The sequence below is a fragment of the Solanum tuberosum genome, unplaced genomic scaffold (genome assembly GCF_000226075.1).
Source record: "Solanum tuberosum cultivar DM 1-3 516 R44 unplaced genomic scaffold, SolTub_3.0 scf00272, whole genome shotgun sequence".
NCBI classification, from domain to species: Eukaryota; Viridiplantae; Streptophyta; class Magnoliopsida; order Solanales; family Solanaceae; genus Solanum; species Solanum tuberosum.
In genome coordinates this window covers 652,461-669,800 of record NW_006239194.1, presented here as the reverse complement: position 1 = coordinate 669,800, position 17,340 = coordinate 652,461, and the positions used below count along the sequence as shown (strand labels likewise).

Sequence of the window (17,340 nt, the reverse complement as noted above, 5' to 3'; positions counted from 1 at the left end):
GGGGGGGTGGGGGGGTGGGAAAAGGAAATTAAGAAAATCAATAACACAGCTAATTAAGTCACTAAACAAAGCAAGTATAAGATGCAGAAAATCCCGTTCACAACAAACAATTGTAGACTTCACATGAAGGAATAAGAAGAAAGAAAACCAACTATAGACTGTCTCAATTTACTCCGCTATCCATGAACCTGACCAGCTGTCCATGCATAGTTACAGCTTCAGAATGTCACTGAACAATTATCGAAGAATCATTTTACTGTTGATTGAGTTTACAAGCTAGTATCAAGACCTCCTTACTCTTTTATCCGCAGGCTTCAACGAACTTGCAGCAGCACGGGAACTAGACTGTGGCCTTGGAACTGGGTTAAAGGTGAATCCTATCAAATTACTAGGACCTTTTTGAGAGGGCATGGGGGGTGGCACTCTGGAATTGGCAGGCAGATGATATAGAGGAGATGGTTGTGAAGAAAAACTGTTATGGGTAGGGGCAGAAGATGGATAAGGAAACACTGATCCTGTAGGAAGAGGCAACAACATTCTCGAGGTAGGGTATGCAGGTGGAAAGGTCTTTGGTGGTTCATTTGTTCTTTCATTCTGAGCATCTGGCGGCAACCATTCAGGAATATCATCATCACAAAGTAAGTTCTTCTTACCCGAGCTATGAAACGGAACCATCGGTGAACCATATGCACGAACAGGAACTGTCACTGGAATAGCATGACTTTGGCTGTAATGCTTTCCTTCCATTTGCCTAGAAGCAGTGACCAGTTGACTATAGTCATTAACATTTCTAGCTAGGGGCATCTCTTTACTGATCGATATTACTGACCTAGGAATAGTCATGCAAGCTGAAGGTGCCACAGGTCTGGTGGGCTGTTTAGACATATCTAAAATTCTACTTCCAGAAAGTTGAAGCCTATTGCCGATAATGGATCCATAGGAACGATGGGAAGTTGAAGATATTCCGCTAGCAGTTCCAAAGTCATACTCAGGGAGATCATCATCATCATCTGGAAATGCCATTTTTCGTTTTGATGCATTGGACAGCAATGATGTTACAGGTTTTGGGAGGTTCCTGCTTTCCTTGGGTGGTTCATCATTTGACTGGTGCACACAAGAAGCTTCACTGCTCGACAAGTGCCCTTTAGATCCCCAAAGATGCGAGCCGGAAAGTTCAGATTTTTTTTGCTGAAAAGGTGGTGACTTCACACCTGAAGCTGTTAAGGTTGTCCTGCTTGCAGAATCAATACCAATACTCTTGTTATCAGTGACATTTGCTTGTTCAAGATTTGAGAAAGAGCTCAGTGGGGCAGATGGGTTTGAGTTCATAACTGATGGCATAGATAAAGAACCTTGTCCCCCACCTTGCAACATAGAAGAATCAGATGGAGACTTTTGAAGCTGCTCCTGCAAAGAATTAGCTTTTTCCTCAGACTTTTTAAGAACAGAAGTCAAAGCTGTTCGATTTTTCTGCCATACAACACAACCAATCATCAACTGAGAGTTCCCTTCCACAGCTGCCGTTCCCTTCAAGAAACCGTATTTTTCAAGAATAATGAAAATTGCATTGGTCGGGGGACAAAGGTAGATAGTAACACCTGGAGAGAGCTTTGCTATCCCGACTCTGCCACATTTCATATAATCTTTTGCAACCTAAAGAAGACAGCACTACCTTAAGCAGGGGAACATTTACAGAAACAATATTTTCATTTATTGGTAGGAATAGCTTTTACCGCTTTCATGCCCTTGAGTCCTATTGCAGAAGCCCCCTTCTTGAGGCAAATAGAAACTACCTGAACACAAAACAATTCACTTAATAATAAATCACACTAATACAGCCGATGTATCTGAATCATCTGATCACTAGAGCATATAATCTATAATAGCCTTATTGTGCCTTCATACACCAAATATTAGCTTTTTTTGCACTAAGGACTTGTAAAGCCTTTTAACAAGGTGGGGAACCTCCAACTGGACATCGAAAGCATGTAGAATTTTTATTTTTATTTTTTTCTAGGAAGCAAGGAATAAAAGCGGATGGTTCAACTTGGTAGATGATGGGCTTGCCTCACTACCCTTCTCCACTTAAATATCTAGCTTTTTATCTATGGAAGGTTTGAACAAAAGCATAGAGAATTATTGCAACAACATACCTAGTGTAGTTCCACAAAGTAGGGTATAAAGAGGATAGAGTATATGCAGACCTTACCGCTAACTCAGAGGTAGAGAGGCAAGCATGGAGAACAATTATGAGACGTAAAATATTCAAGTCTAACTGTTGAAGATTCAACATTATAGTACCTGATGATGCAATTACATTTCAATTCCAAGGAAGTTAGGGTAGAAAAAACTGACTCGGAGACTTGGGACCTTGGCTTAGTAATGAATAAAGGGAAGCTCGTCGAGCTTTTTCTGCCGGCGGAAGAATTCCTCATATGTGAGCTTTTTTCATCAGCGGAAGAATTCATCGTTTGTGAGCTATTGGGGATCTATTAGGATTCCTCATATGAAAGGATTGACTTTACTTGCCTCATACTCGCTCAATATGTCCACTTAGCATTTTCATTTTGGTTCAAAGTGTTCACTTATATAATAAAAAAGGAATAAATTATTTCCTTCAGAATTTACCCCTATTTAGATAAGTGAGTGTTTATGTAATCAAGAAAATTAATTAGATAATAGTTAATTAAGGGTAGTTTAGTCAAAAAGTATATTTCATAGTGAAAAGTCAAAAACACACTTAAAGTATCCTAATTTTTTCGAGTTTCATACTTCAATTATTAGGTGAGCAAGTTTCCTACCTGAACTATCACCAAATGTTTATCGAAACACACCTCGTTACTGACTAGACCAAGTGTTCGCATACAATGGCTTCTAGGCACGTAACAACTTCATTTTCTCATAAAATTTCATCCACATGATATATGTAACGACTATATGAGCTGACCCATTAATTTTGTATTGTTTTTTTTTAAAAAAAAAATCAATTATTAACCCTAAGCTCTTCCCTTCATCATTTCTCAAACATTTTTCTTCCTTTCTTCTTCTCTACTGCAGATTTTCTCAACCTACTACTTCATCAATTATCAGCAATTTTCTTCATTTTCTTCTTCTATCAGGGCAAATCATATTTTCTTCTACTTTTTCATTAGTTATATTTTCTTCTCTTCTTCTATCCATATGATATCAAGACCTCTATGATTTGAGCATAAATTTAAGTAGCCTGAGCCCACTAGAGTAGCCTAATAATATTGTTTTTGAGAAAATGTTGTATTCCTCAGCATTAAGGATATGTTGGAGACCTCCGAAAAATGGGTCCCAACAAGAGAAAAAAACAAAAAACAATAAGGCTAATAGATTACAAAGTACCTATAAAATCCAAAATTTGGGCAGCTTTTTCTATCCCTTCTTCTTTACACCAAATATAAAAAGTAGTCAAGCAATTCCATTTGACTTTCTCTATTAAATTAGCCTTGTTTTCAAAGCATCTGCTATTTCTTTCTTTCCAAATAGACCACCAAATGCATGATGGTATTATACTCCACTTTTTCTTAGAATTTTCCCCCCCTCTGCTGATCCAACATTTAAGTAGATCTGTTGTATGCTCCAGCATAATCCATTCGGTAAGTGTTAGTCCTAGAAAAAGGTTCCACAATTATGTTGTCACTCTATAGTGAAGGAACAAGTGGTGGTTGGTTTCCTCGGTCTCATTATAGAGAGAGCACCAAGAGGCAATATAGAAACCTCTCCTTTTCAATTTCTCATGTGAGGAGCATGCTCTTCTGGCAACCAACTAAGAGAAACACTTTATCTTGGTTGGAACCTTGTTCCTCCAAGTCTGCTTCCAAGGTCCAAGCTTACAAACTGCATGCTCTTTCACCTCCTTAATATTAGCTTGTTAACATAAAGGCTTTAATATCTAGAGTGTTTCCACCCAATAGAATCTTTTTCTGCCAATAACCCATTCAGAACATGTAATAGCTCAGCCACTCTCCCAATCTCCCAGTCATTTAAATGCCTTCTAAACCCAATATTCCATCCATGAATAGACCATACCTTAGCCACTGTTTCTTCCAGATTGGTGCACAAGGAAAATAAGTTTGGAAATAAGACCATCAATGTCTCTCTCCTATCCATTCCAATTCTCCTTCCAGGATAGGATTTTAGTCTCATTTCCCACCTTATAGGCTATGTTTCTACTTAGTTCAGGCCACAAGTTTCTTATTGTTCTCCAAGCTGACACCTCATAAGTGTTATTCACAAAGCCAGAGACCCAATTTCCATTCAACCCACACTTGTTGACTATCACCTCCCTCCACAGAGCTTGTTCCTCAGTGTTGAACCTCCATAGCCATTTTGACAAGAGGCATCTATTCTGCAACCCTAAGTTTCTGATTCCAAGTCCACCGGATTGTTTATGTAAATGTGCATTCTGCCATTTGACTTAAATTCAAACCTTTCCCTTCTTTATTCCCTAACCACAAGAAATCTCTTCTTAGTTTGTCCAGTCTTTCTTCCACTTTGGTAGGCATAGGGAATAAAGAAATAACAAAAGTTGGAAGAGAGTCCAACACTGAGTTTATTAAAGTGACTCTCCCTCCTAAAGAGATATACTGAGCTTTCCAATTGGCCAATTTTTTCTGTCTTTTCAATTATGTCATCTCACATTTCTAGCTCCTTATGTTTGTTTCCCAATGGCATGCCCAAGTAAGTTGTGGGAGGCTGTTCTATTTTACACCCCAATATCCTTGCCAGGCTCTGAAGTTGAGGGACTTCTTTAATTGGAAAGATGCTGGTTTTCCTCCAATTTACTGATAAACAATAAAAAGAGACTGCTTCAAAAACCACCAAAGTCATTCTTATAAAGGCAACCTGGTCAGCCTTGGCTACACCGAAAATAATTGTGTCACTTGCATAAAGCAGATGACAAAGCTGCATTTCCCCTCCTAAAGAGTTACTAACCTTGAAACCTTTTAGCCAACTGAATTTAGATAGCTACTCTCATCATACTATTATAGCCCTCCATGGCTAGGATGAAAAGGAAAGGAGAGGGTGGGTCTCCCTACCTTGGACCCCTTTCTGATGGGAAAAACCAACATGTTCTCCATTCACTAAAATGGCGAACCTGATAGTTTTTATGCAATAGTCAATCCACTTCAGCCATTTCTCCCCAAAACCCATCTGCTCTAGAATCCTGATTAGGAAGCCCCAATTGACATGATCATAACCCTTCGCTATGTCCAGCTTGCACATAATTCCTAGATCATCTCCTTTTGAGTCTAGTGTCCACACACTCACTTGCTATCAGTGTTGCGTCAATGATCCGCCTACCTTTTATGAAGGCTATCTGGTGTTTATTCACAAGCTTCCTGATCACTCTCTTTAACCTTTGGCAATCATCTTGTATAATCCACCTATTAAGCTTATAGGTTTGAAATCTCTCAGTTCCACAACTCCCACCTTCTTGGGGATCACTGCCACATAGGTTGCATTTAGGCTTTTCTCAAACACTTGGTGGTCATGGAATTGCCTCAAGTGCTCAAGATGTCTTCCTTAAGCATTTCCCAAAAGTTTTGATAAAAACTCATTGGGAAGCCATCTGGGCCTGGGGCCTTGTCCCAGGCACACAACTTGAGTGTCTCAAGGACTTCATCTTCCTCAAACACAACTTGGTCTGTTCTGCCATGTTTCTGTTTGGGAACTCAAACAGAAACTTCTCGTCATTCAGTTCACAAATGTTGATTCCAAAGGCTTTCTTCCAATTAGTTGATGACCATCTTCTTATGTCTGCTAAAGTTGTCCTCTCCTTGGGCTTCTCACTGCAAAACCCAACTAAGCATCTAGATAACAGATCACCCTCCTGGGTACTTATTTTATCTAGAACTTCCACCTTACCAATAATGCTTTTGACCTCTGCACTGCATAGGTTCCTGGATTGCCATTTACTATCTCATATAGCATTAGCATATGGGTAATCAAGAACCACCCTTGTACTGGGTATTTCTCCTTTCCTTTCTTGCATTTAATGAACCTGTCAATCTTCAATGCAACATCCACCCACCCCGCATTCAATGCCAACTCAGGAATAATTAGGCCTGACCTTCCCCCTCTATATACAGTTATGATGCTTATGAACCTCCCATGTTTATTATGTTTTCTCGTGCAAAAATGCACTGCCTCTTGCTCAGCTAGTTTCCACCTCCTTGTCTCCTTTTTTTCTTTGGATGCTTCTCTTAGACAGAGACAGATCCATTCCAACACATTTCTACTCATGGACAATCTGCGCATCATCTTTCTGCTTCTCTCTACCCACTTGTACCATTCAGCTTTCTCAGTTTCCCATCTGGTGATATCGAAAGACTTGAAACCAGCATTGAAATAGATTTGATTCTCCTCCATCCTACTAGTGGGAATAATCACAGTGGGTGATTATTGTTGGCTATTTAAAAAAAGGGTTGATTCCGGTAGAGGATGCCAGAAAAGATGGGTTCCTCTCTCCCAGGAAGTAGGAGAGAGAAAGAACATTGGGAACTGTGTCTGGGAGTAAAAATCAATTGACTTCTTTGACCTTGTTTCTCAACACCCTCATGCTCGAAAATTATTCAAACTTATATTCTTAGAGAAATAGAATAATTATAGCTAAACTTAGTTCTCCGGGGTATTCGACTCCGGATTTAAAAGCCGGATTATATTCGCAGCAATCGCTTATCCTTTTCGAACGAGATCAGTCCCCAATTGATTGTTTTCATAAACAAAATCAGAAAAAACTACAATCTGCTCCAACAAAAACTCCATTAACACTGAAATAACAGTCCTCATATACGTCATCCCACTCCCCGTAGTACTGCATAAGAAACATAACATGCTCCACATGTGCAAATTCATTCACAGCTGCGCCTTGCCAAAAATCTTCTCAATTGTTGGATTGATTTTGTGTAGAAAATGCATTCATGTACATGTCTCTATTGTTTTTGCATTTAATTCTATTGATAATGTCCACAAATTACATTAAGTATCCATGTAGTGATGGTAACTACCATATAGTACGTCATATTATCTATTAAGAAAGCTTTAACAGACAATCTCAAAACTGATATAGTTACACTATTTAACGTGTTTTAGGGTTATCTTGCTATTAGAAACACTAATGTTCTAGCTACATGCATTTTTGTCCCTGTAATAAATTCAATTTTCTGGTTATCAAGAAAATATCACCTAATAAAGAATGAGGAGTATTGTTTTGTGACTTGAACAATTATAAGTAAACTCTCATTTAGTAACTTTGATTGCCCAAGCAGTCAAGCATATTTAAAATGAAGTATCCACTTTAAAATCCCAATAAGGTCACATTTGATAGAATAAGAAATTACTACTTCTCTTCTTTTTGAATACGAAAATATATTTCATTTGGTTTAAGTCCAATTCGAATGCATGGATAGGAGCCCACTTCATGAACCCCGTTCATCACTATTCTCCATCTTCTACATTTCTATTTTAGAAGGTTACTACTTGAAACTTCAAGAATAGTTTTTTTTTTTTAAAAATTGGCAATATGTTGAAACCTCAAGAACAGTGTTAAATAGTGGAACTCTTTCTGGATAGTTGACAAAAGTTTAGATAGGGATATTACATCCTTCTGGATTTATCAGCGGTTTTATTTTCTCAAATTATCTAGGTTTAATTTTTATCAAGACTTTTTGGCGAAAAACCTAGCCTGGATACTAGTTTAATATTAATGCAAGCAAATTAGAAATACCAGCTTTTTAGCAATAAGCATTCACCACTTGTTTACAAGCAGATAATACCAGCTTGGTGTTGCCTTGCTCACTAACATTGACAGGCTTCAACAGATTTCTTAAATCAGTAGAATCACCGGTAAACCAATAAGCATGCTTTCCAAATTTAACATATGAAAAATTGTTAATCAAGTCAAAGCAGTGTTCAGGAAAGCGAGCGCTTCATCGCTTAAAGCGATGAAGCGAAGCGATGCGAGCCGTCTACGCTTCACAGACTAGAATGAGTATGTGAGCGCTTCATTGCTTAAAGCGTGAAGCGGGGCCTTATCGCTTTTTTCCGCTTCACGCTTCCCTGAACACTGAGTCAAAGAACTCTGAATGATTAACATTCTCATCCCTCTTTTCTAATTCCAGAATATACACCTAATTTCATAGTAGATACTTAAATATTTGTCTAGGAAACCCACATGGATATATAGAACTGGATCAATGCCCTATTAGGTATGCTATAAAAAGCTTCTTGGGTGATATCAACAAAAATCATTTTCTAATGTTGGTTGCGTAAAAAATTGAAAAAGATTTTCAGAAAAAGATTTTACAGAAAATTAACCTTTTTTACAACAAACCTCAGTACCAAGTGGGATCGACAAATGAATCATCTATATCCTTTGTGCTCTGTTTGGTCTCATTTGATTACAACACTTTATAGTTTTATCTTTCAAGACAGATTAAGAGCTCTCTAAACTATAGGTTCTCCAACAGTCACATTTATCCCTACAACTACAATGCCATATAGATCTCAAAACAAACTAAAAAGACTTCAAGCAAATATTGAACCTAATGTGTGTGTTACCTTACTTAAGACTAAACGAGTTGGTCTAGCCTATATGGATCTTATACTTCTTTTGTTTCGCGAAATGCGCAGAATTCTGGTAGACTAAGTCTAAAATTATTTACACCACAGCTCTCTGTAATAGTACTCTTATCAGTTGCCTCTACAAGATTAAAGAGGCATCTAGAAAATGTTTTTTTTTTTAAAACATGTAACATAAGAAATAGTTTTGCCATCCATACCCAAAAAAGCCTAAATATAAAGGATACTCATGTATAATATATATCCTTAGTGTAATCAAAAGTTGGATAACATTCAAATGAAGTGTTGTTCTTCTAATGGTGGTTGTTCCTCCAAAGGCCTAGTCCAATATTAAGAAACTACACCCCGAAAAACAGGATATGGATTTTGAGTTCCATAGATGTATGTAGAGGTTGTTTAGCATCTACAGTTGAAGTTTTCATAGAGGCAACAAGATAAACCTTGTTGAGATGAGTGTTGGTTTTCAGTACAACGTTACCTGATCATTTATATCGTTATCAGGAAACAAAAGATAACCAGAGATTTTCGTATCAAGATTGTATGTCTCAGTTCAGTTCTATTGTTTTTTGGGAGTTCTTAAACGATGATTCTGTTGTATCATTCTAAATCCATAATTTCTACCAAGATCCTTATTTGAGTATCATGTTAGACAACTAACGGACAGTAGCTACCATCTTTGCCAAGAAGACAGAAAACTTCTAGAGTATCCAAGTATGTTCATCTTCTCCAGATAAGCATGCCAACTAAACAAGGACTGTTAGATTGGATAGGAGGGAGTATTTAATCAGTCTCAAGAACTTAAAACATTTGCAGAGGAAAGTGACAGTAAACAAGTAAGATACAATTCTTGGATCACCAAGTTTAGGCAGCCAATAAACACGTGACTTCTTCTTCTCTTTTTTTCTTTTTAAGGACCGAGGAGGAAGTGAGTAATCAGAGACTAGCGAAATGCATCTCATATTAAAAGTAATGTTTCATGTCTTCTTCTAATTTTCTATTAACCATTTCATTTTTCTACTTTTCAGCTGAAATCTCAAAGGAAAAAAGGCATATTTTCTTCTTCCATCTTTTTCTGAAATTTTTTTAGGCATCTATCACAAATGAATCATGTTAACTCTCCGTATTAAAAAGCCCAGTTTAAGTAACAGAACAAAGATAACAAGTCTTACCGTTAGTGCCCGACTGCTTGAACTAGGAAGATTTTTGATGTATTTTTCGAAGTCATCTAATCTTACTCTGCCTTTAGCTACTACAAATTCAGACCACTTGACATCAAGCAACTTCTCACCGCTACATAAAATTCATCATTCATAGGGTCAACAAAATATAGAGGACACCAATAATCATCAAAGAAGAGACAGAAAGCAGCTTGCCATGCATGCAGGTCTATAATGCTACAAATCAAGTGAACAGAAATAGATCCATCGGCATCACATGTTAAGAGGATCAGCACAAGAGCACGTCAAATTATGAACAAAAACATGGAAAATGGAAAGCCCTATAGAAAATGCTCAATAGTAGAAACAGCTAAAATGAAGTTATTAAATAGGTAACCATGAAAGATGAAAATCTTTCCTGAATACAGATAAAATGCCTGCCAAACTTCATACTGAAAGAGCCATCATACTGAACAGTCAGTAAAGACTAAACATGTCCAAGAAAATCTATTAGAACTTAGAACTAAGCTAACTACATTGAATCAAATAGACAATTCAAGAACATAACTAATTAAATTGAACGCACATGAAACTACCTACAGTAGAAGAGATGTAAAAATTCCCAAATCTGTTCTGGTGGACAATTTAGAAGTAAGCTCAGTGTGCTTGTCATATCAAAAAAGGCGTCATGCAGGAATTCTAGGCATCTCTCCAATATAAAAGACCACACAAGCTCTTACTACACATCCCACTGACACAATTTCTTTTTTCCCTTTTCTCTTAACTGCACTCAACATGAACTGGAATATGTGATATACCTTAAAATAGTTCCACATTTAAGCATTGAGATTTGTATGATTTATGAATTATGCCTGAATAGACAACTATCAAACACAAAAGGGCCAGATATCTTTCAATTGTAAGAGCCATGGAAAATAATTTCCCAGGGAACCCAACAAAAATAAAAATAAAGCTGTGTTTTGAATATATAATGAAATATGGTATTCTTTATATTCACATATATCAGATCAAAATAAGCAAATAAGGATATGGTGATGCTACTCTCGGAAAGTTGATACTAGATAGATATCGTGCGGTTATAGATTGATTGAAGGATGTGTTTTGATTGCTCGTGGACCAAGTGCTCAAGCTACACCTGTATGGTGAGTGATAACCTTACTACTGATTGTGTTTCTACAACTTAATGAAAGACCTAATTCAATCTCTCCACTAGTTGCGGCGCTGATACATGTTCTTAAATGTCTTTTTTTTAAAAACTGGTAATGGTGAGTTCTTAATGTCTTAACTAGGTCATCAAAAGCTTAGTTATCTTCTATCCGTGTACATCATAACAGAAGGAGGACTCTTCAGCTAACACTTATCACAAAAATGATCAAAGAGAAGATTGCCTGGATATTGGCCAGTGCATACACCACATACACGTAACAGGCAACCATTTTTTAGAATTATAGGAATGTTCTACAAAATAATTTTTAAAAAAATATAGCAACAAGTTCTAAGGTTCTAGAGCATTCCACCAAATTGTAAAGATATGGTATCTAGACCTAACTCAACCCCAAAATTAACTCATGAGGGGAGGATTGCCCAATCCATATATAAGCCACGAACCGTAGGTGGGGTCCGTGGTTGGTCACCACAACTCCACCCAGAAAGTTCAGTAAAGACACGACCCACGGCCGGACCTACGGACCGTAGGTCAGACCACGGTCCATGGTCCAGGTCCGTGGATCGTGACCCTCAGCACCAGCTCTCTGAAGACAAATGACGCCCTGCCAAGACGGACCGTCGGTCAGTCCACGGTCCGTCAGTCAGGTCCGTCGATGGCCCCGTCAGCTTTTAAGTTAGGGTCGTTTTGGTCTTTTCCCCTATGCATTGGACACCTAAACTACGTCGTTTAACCCCTAAACTACGTCGTTTTGGTCAGTTTAAGCCTAGTAACATAGTCAGAACTTACCCTACGCAATTCATTCACCAAAAATTCATCGAACTTAGAGCAAAAGAGGAGAAAGAGTCGACCAAACCCCTCAAGAACACGCAGCAGGTTTTCTTCAGTTCCAGCCCCAAAATCGAAGGAATTCTCCGTAGATTTCGTCACCAGGTATGTGGGATTTTACTAATGGGTGTTCCTTTCATCTACTAGGTCCCTAGAATTCAGTCAGATTCTTGCTTCGCTATATCTTGCTTAGACCTAAGGTTTCTAAAACCTTAGATATTGGTTGTGATTTAGTTGTTATAGTATTCGTAATCAGATTGTCATGTTTTGTGGAATCATTTTTTAGTTCCTTGCATGAAACTCAGAACCCTAGTTGTGTAGATTCTCTTAGTTAATGAATTACACTTGCCATGTCAGTTAAATAGATATACATGCTCCAGTTTCGAATGTTTCATTGTCAGTACATAAATGTTGCATTCTCAGATTTGCATGTCAGAATATTGAGCTATCCAGTATTTCAATTATGTTGTGTCATACACATTTCCAGTTGGGAATAGGCTTAGCACCGAGTTGGACTAGGGTTCAACATACCCTCATAGTCCCAAAACTACGTGCCCCCGTAGGTTTATAAGTCCTCTCTGTGGGCACCAGATTTAGAAATCACATCAGTCATGCCTTTATACCCCTGGCAAGGTATATTGGGTCCTCTCGATGGGGCGTATACATCGGACTCCACATTTAGCTCATGTGGTTTTATCGTGGTTTTATTTCGGTTAATAGTAGCTCCCACAGTCAGACACTAATGCATTTGACCAGGTTTTCAATTATATTTCAGTATTTAGTCTCAGCATGTCATGTTAATAATCAGTACTTGGTCATTGCATTCAGTTCATTTCAGTATTTACATTATGTTCAGATTATGTCATTGCTCAGTCATGCTTTGTTCAGCTTACATATTTGTTCAGTTATATTCTATGTCATGCATGCTCAGTACATTCCAAGTACTGACGCATACTCTGCGCTACATCCTTTCATGATATAGGTTCAGGTCCTCAGCATTCAGGTATTCAGCAGCTTCAGTAGTGAGTCCTCATACTTCGAGGACAATAGACATGTTTTCCATTTCGGTCTTTTATTTCAGTTTTTGCTAGGGTTAGCTTGGGACATGTCCCAGCAACTCTAGTCAATTAGAGGCTTTTTCAGACAGTGTTAGACTCAGCTTTAGTTTTAAGTGATTGTTCAGTATCACTAAACTCTTAAAATATTATTTATATATATTCAGATCAGTATTGGGTATTCCCCACATTCAGTTAACTATTGTTTTAGCTTCCGCATTAGTTCTTGTTTTCTTAGATAATGTCAGTATGCTTATGTTATGCCAGACAGGGTTAGCTTGGGGTCATTCGTGATCCTAGGTCCCGTGTTTACCGTCAAGGGGGTAGCCTTGAGGCGTGACAGGATTGCCCATATCCATATAGGCAGATCAATTATAATGTTAATTTGCATAAAAATTATAACGATTAAGAGCCTATTTTGAATTGACTTTTGACTTATAAACCAAAATTTAAAAACTCTTAACTTCTGCCTTTTGGCTTAAAAACATGTGCTTATAAGCACTTTTTTGTCCAAACTCTCCAAAACTGTTTAAAAGCTACCTTGACTTAAAAGCACCTAAATAAGCCAATTCAGAGGGGCTATAATCAAAGGTGAGCTCTAACAGAAAGGACTCTGCTCTACTAAAAGCCCACTATATTCTCTCACACCAATGATGTGTCACATGTTGTAATAGTATTACAGGTTAAACCGGAAGAATTTTAATGAAAGACCATAGTTTTGATAAAAACTAAGCAAAAGGCAATTGGAAAAGAAGATCCAACTCAAAGGCATAGGAATCTATGGGATGAAGTGAAGAACAACTCAAAGGTGAAAGTTTTTGATGGGAGAAAGACCATGTTTTGGAAGGATAATTGGCATGAGAAAGGCAACTTGGAAGAGTTATTTCCTGATGTTTACAACTTAGTTACATTTCAGCAAGGGTTTATAGCAGATTTATGGACACTACAGGGGTGGAACTTCAACTTCAGAAGACATCTAAAATGACTAGGAGGTTCAGAGAGTAGCTGATTTTCTTAACACAGTGGAACCTTTCAATGGACTTCAAACAGGGAAGGATGTTCTATGGTGGACAGGAAACAATAGAGGAGTATACAAAGTTAATAGAGCTTATAAGCTAATGGATCAGACAAACCAACAAATTAAAAATTGTCCATGGAAACAAATATGGAAAAGCAGAATACCCTACAATGTATCTTGCTTTGTCTGGTTGTTGGCCAAGGAAGCAGCTCTTACTCAAGACAATGTCATGAAGAGAGGGATAACCTTATGCTCTAGATGCTTTCTCTGTGGGGAGACTTTAGAGAATGTAAATCATCTGTTTTACACTGCAAGCACACTCAACTATGGAGGATTTTTTTGAGTCACAAAGGCATCTCCTGGACTATGCCTGGGAAAGTTTCAGAGACTTTAAAGAGCTGGGAGGAAGCCGGAGTACTGGCAAAAGACAGAGGCAGATGGAGACTTATCCCTGCTTCAATATGGTGGGCAATATGGAAAGAGAGGAACTCTAGGTGTTTTGAGAGCATAGAAAATAGTGTGCAGAAAGTGAAGCTCAACTGCATTTTGCTATTATGTTTTTTGGTGTAATCAGTTATACTCAAATGACTCAAATGATACTGTCTCTATAATTGATGTTTTAGACTCAATTTAGCCATAGAGCAGTAAGAATTTGGGAATTTTGTATATAAGGTTTCAGTACAACCCATGTACTGTTTTGTGATATAATACAACCTTACCAAGTTCAAAAAAAAAGACAGAGGCAGATGGAGACTTATCCCTGCTTCAATATGGTGGGCAATATGGAAAGAGAGGAACTCTAGGTGTTTTGAGAGCATAGAAAATAGTGTGCAGAAAGTGAAGCTCAACTGCATTTTGCTATTATGTTTTTGGTGTAATCAGTTATACTCAAATGACTCAAATGATACTGTCTCTATAATTGATGTTTTAGACTCAATTTAGCCATAGAGCAGTAAGAATTTGGGAATTTTGTATATAAGGTTTCAGTACAACCCATGTACTGTTTTGTGATATAATACAACCTTACCAAGTTAAAAAAAAAATCTGATTTTTTCTTCTACTCCAGTAATTCCTCTGCTGCTATTAAGAATGATGGATTTTCTTCAACATAATCGTTCTCTTTTCCTATTCATGCTCTCTTTCTTTATTTGTTTTACCCGATTCTAAATCTCTCTCTCAATCTCGCCATATAGTTACAGATCCCTTCCTCGTCTCAGCATGTATTCAACATCCTCAAAAATCCATCTCTTCTGGCTCTTTTCTTATAGTTCTCTTTACCTTCCGTAATTTTTGCTTATGCACCACTGATTAATTGCTGCAAGTTCTTAACTCTGACTTCAATATCAACATTCCAGCAGCTTCCCCTCCATGCAAAATCATTTTGGAATCAGCTAGCTAAATTATGCTTGGGTAGGTCCAGTATATAGCAGCAAAAGTTAAGTAGTTGGCCAGAATCCACTTGGGCTTAGGAAGAGAAAGGTTAAACGTCAACACCCTAGCATTCTTTGGTTTCTCCAAAAACTCTAAACAACAAATTAGTCCCAATCTCCTAGCAAATCTTTTTTGGACGGACATCTTCTCCACTCAGCTTTTTAATCCATTATTTCCTTCTTTTCTTTGTTTGCTTAATTTTCTTAATTTTTTCTAAGATATCATTCCACTTTGAATTTATTTATCTATGCCTAAAGTGAATAACACCAGAATATTATTTTAAAACATATGTAACATGCATCAAGTGTGCCATGATTTCTTATATAGATCTAATTCTAAGAGGGAGGAACTAATGAAATTGTGATGCACGTTAAAGTCTGGCTTTTGGGTTGGAAGTTCATCAAAACTAAATGCAGTCACAAAGCAATTTAGTAGTGCTACAGAAGAACATAGAAAACAATAAGATCAACATGCAAAGGAGCAGCATTTCAGACATGACTTAAACGAGATAATGGGGAATCTTTTAACATATAATTTGCCACATCAATGCCAAGATTAATCTACAGCAGACAACCCCTCAATAATATAAAGTAAAAACTTAGTATTACTTCTAAGGTAGCTTGCAGTTTGTAAGAAGTTATAAGCAAAAGTTGAAAACCAAAACGAAAAGTAAATGGAAAGACCTTTTGAAGAAAGCCACCACAGAAACGGTAAAAGATGAGCTTAGCTGAAGAGATCCTTCCCATAGCTTTTCAGCTGCAGGAGACATCTTATTAGACGGTAACCTACTCTTCTCATTTAATCTGTGAGAACTATGGATTGACTTATTTGATTCAACATGTTGAACACAATTTGATGGAGAGTGGACATGTTTGGAGGAGAGGTCATCTGTCAAAGAACTTTTGATGTTCTCCTTAGCTATTGCTTTCAGGTCCTTTTTCATATCACCTTCCATGTGACTTCTTCCTCTACTTTCAAGTGTGTCTACACGATTATCAAAAGAACCAATGGAATTCTGAGCCTTGGTATGCAATGACTTTCCACCAGCCTTTTGGTCAGTAGAAGCCGAGCCCCTTGAGAGAATATCTCTATTCCACCAACAGGGGATATTACTTCCAGATCTGTTTGAATACTTAAGACTTTGTTTCAAAACACAAGAATTTCCAAATTTATTGGCTTCTTCAGGGTAACCTCTTCCATGAGAAGAAGCATATGAGGAATGGTGCTGAGAAGATATCTGCTCAACTGCTCCAAACTCTCTCACAACTCCAGTGGAAACATTATACTCCAATGGCATCCTAGAGGTGACATCAGGGTTCCCAGAAATCAAATAGCCCTGATGAGGATGAATCTGAGATTTTCCAGTATACGAATTATCGGATTTTGAAGAGGATCTACCAGTGTCAGCTTGTGCAAGCATGTTATTTGTCTGTGATACCCAATTTAGTGAATCAGGTGTCTCCCCAATTGGAAAATCATATTTCCAGAGTGGATGCTGGTGCTGTGTAGATTGCTGCGTGCATAAAGGGTAATGGTTTATACTTTTAACTTCATTTTCTTGGGCCTTCAAACTACTAGTGTATCCTTCGACACTGTTCTGATAATTAGATTGATGCTGGAAACTATCTCCGAGAGCAACCACTGAGGCAGACTTTGATTGATTTACAGTTAACTCACGGGTGTTTTCTTCTGTGGTGAATAAGAGTGGACCATTCTCTTTTAATCGTGATTCTGGAGTCCAGGAAAATTCAGGCAAATCAACTGGCCTCGATATCCTTTGACCCAAATGCATCCCACAGGAATCAATGTCGTAGCCTCCAGATGAAGATGGGAGTATTTTTTTTTCCATCCTTTAACTCAATCCTGCTCACTAGCAAAATAAGATCAATAAGATAAGAGAATAATCAAAGGAAAACAAACAAAAGTCATCTACAAGCACTTCAGAAAGCTAGAAATAGTATAAAAGAACTAATGGGAGAACTTAAACTACAGGTGACAACAGAACTTAAAGGTACATGTTAGAAGCTTTATCTGAGTGATTATCCCCCCCCCCCC

General features: G+C 37.7%; 1 protein-coding gene across 10 annotated transcripts in view; it reads right to left on the bottom strand.

The window, feature by feature from the left end:
- The window catches only part of LOC102587641 (uncharacterized), a 25,453-nt gene that overhangs the window by 3,344 nt on the left and 4,769 nt on the right, over positions 1 to 17,340 (bottom strand). For 5 of the 10 annotated variants that reach the window (XM_006358248.2, XM_015313884.1, XM_015313883.1 and 2 more), the window contains exons 2-5: positions 15,969 to 17,155; positions 9,780 to 9,900; positions 1,734 to 1,793; positions 290 to 1,653 (exon numbers count right to left, since the gene is read on the bottom strand). In XM_006358248.2, coding sequence (XP_006358310.1) covers positions 290 to 1,653; positions 1,734 to 1,793; positions 9,780 to 9,900; positions 15,969 to 17,134 — 2,711 coding nt within the window. In that variant the 5' untranslated portion in view covers positions 17,135 to 17,155. Of the gene's footprint in view, positions 1 to 6; positions 1,654 to 1,733; positions 1,794 to 9,779; positions 9,901 to 15,968; positions 17,156 to 17,340 lie in introns of those variants that run through there. The other 5 variants (XM_006358252.2, XM_006358246.2, XM_006358250.2 and 2 more) reach the window with 5 other exon arrangements.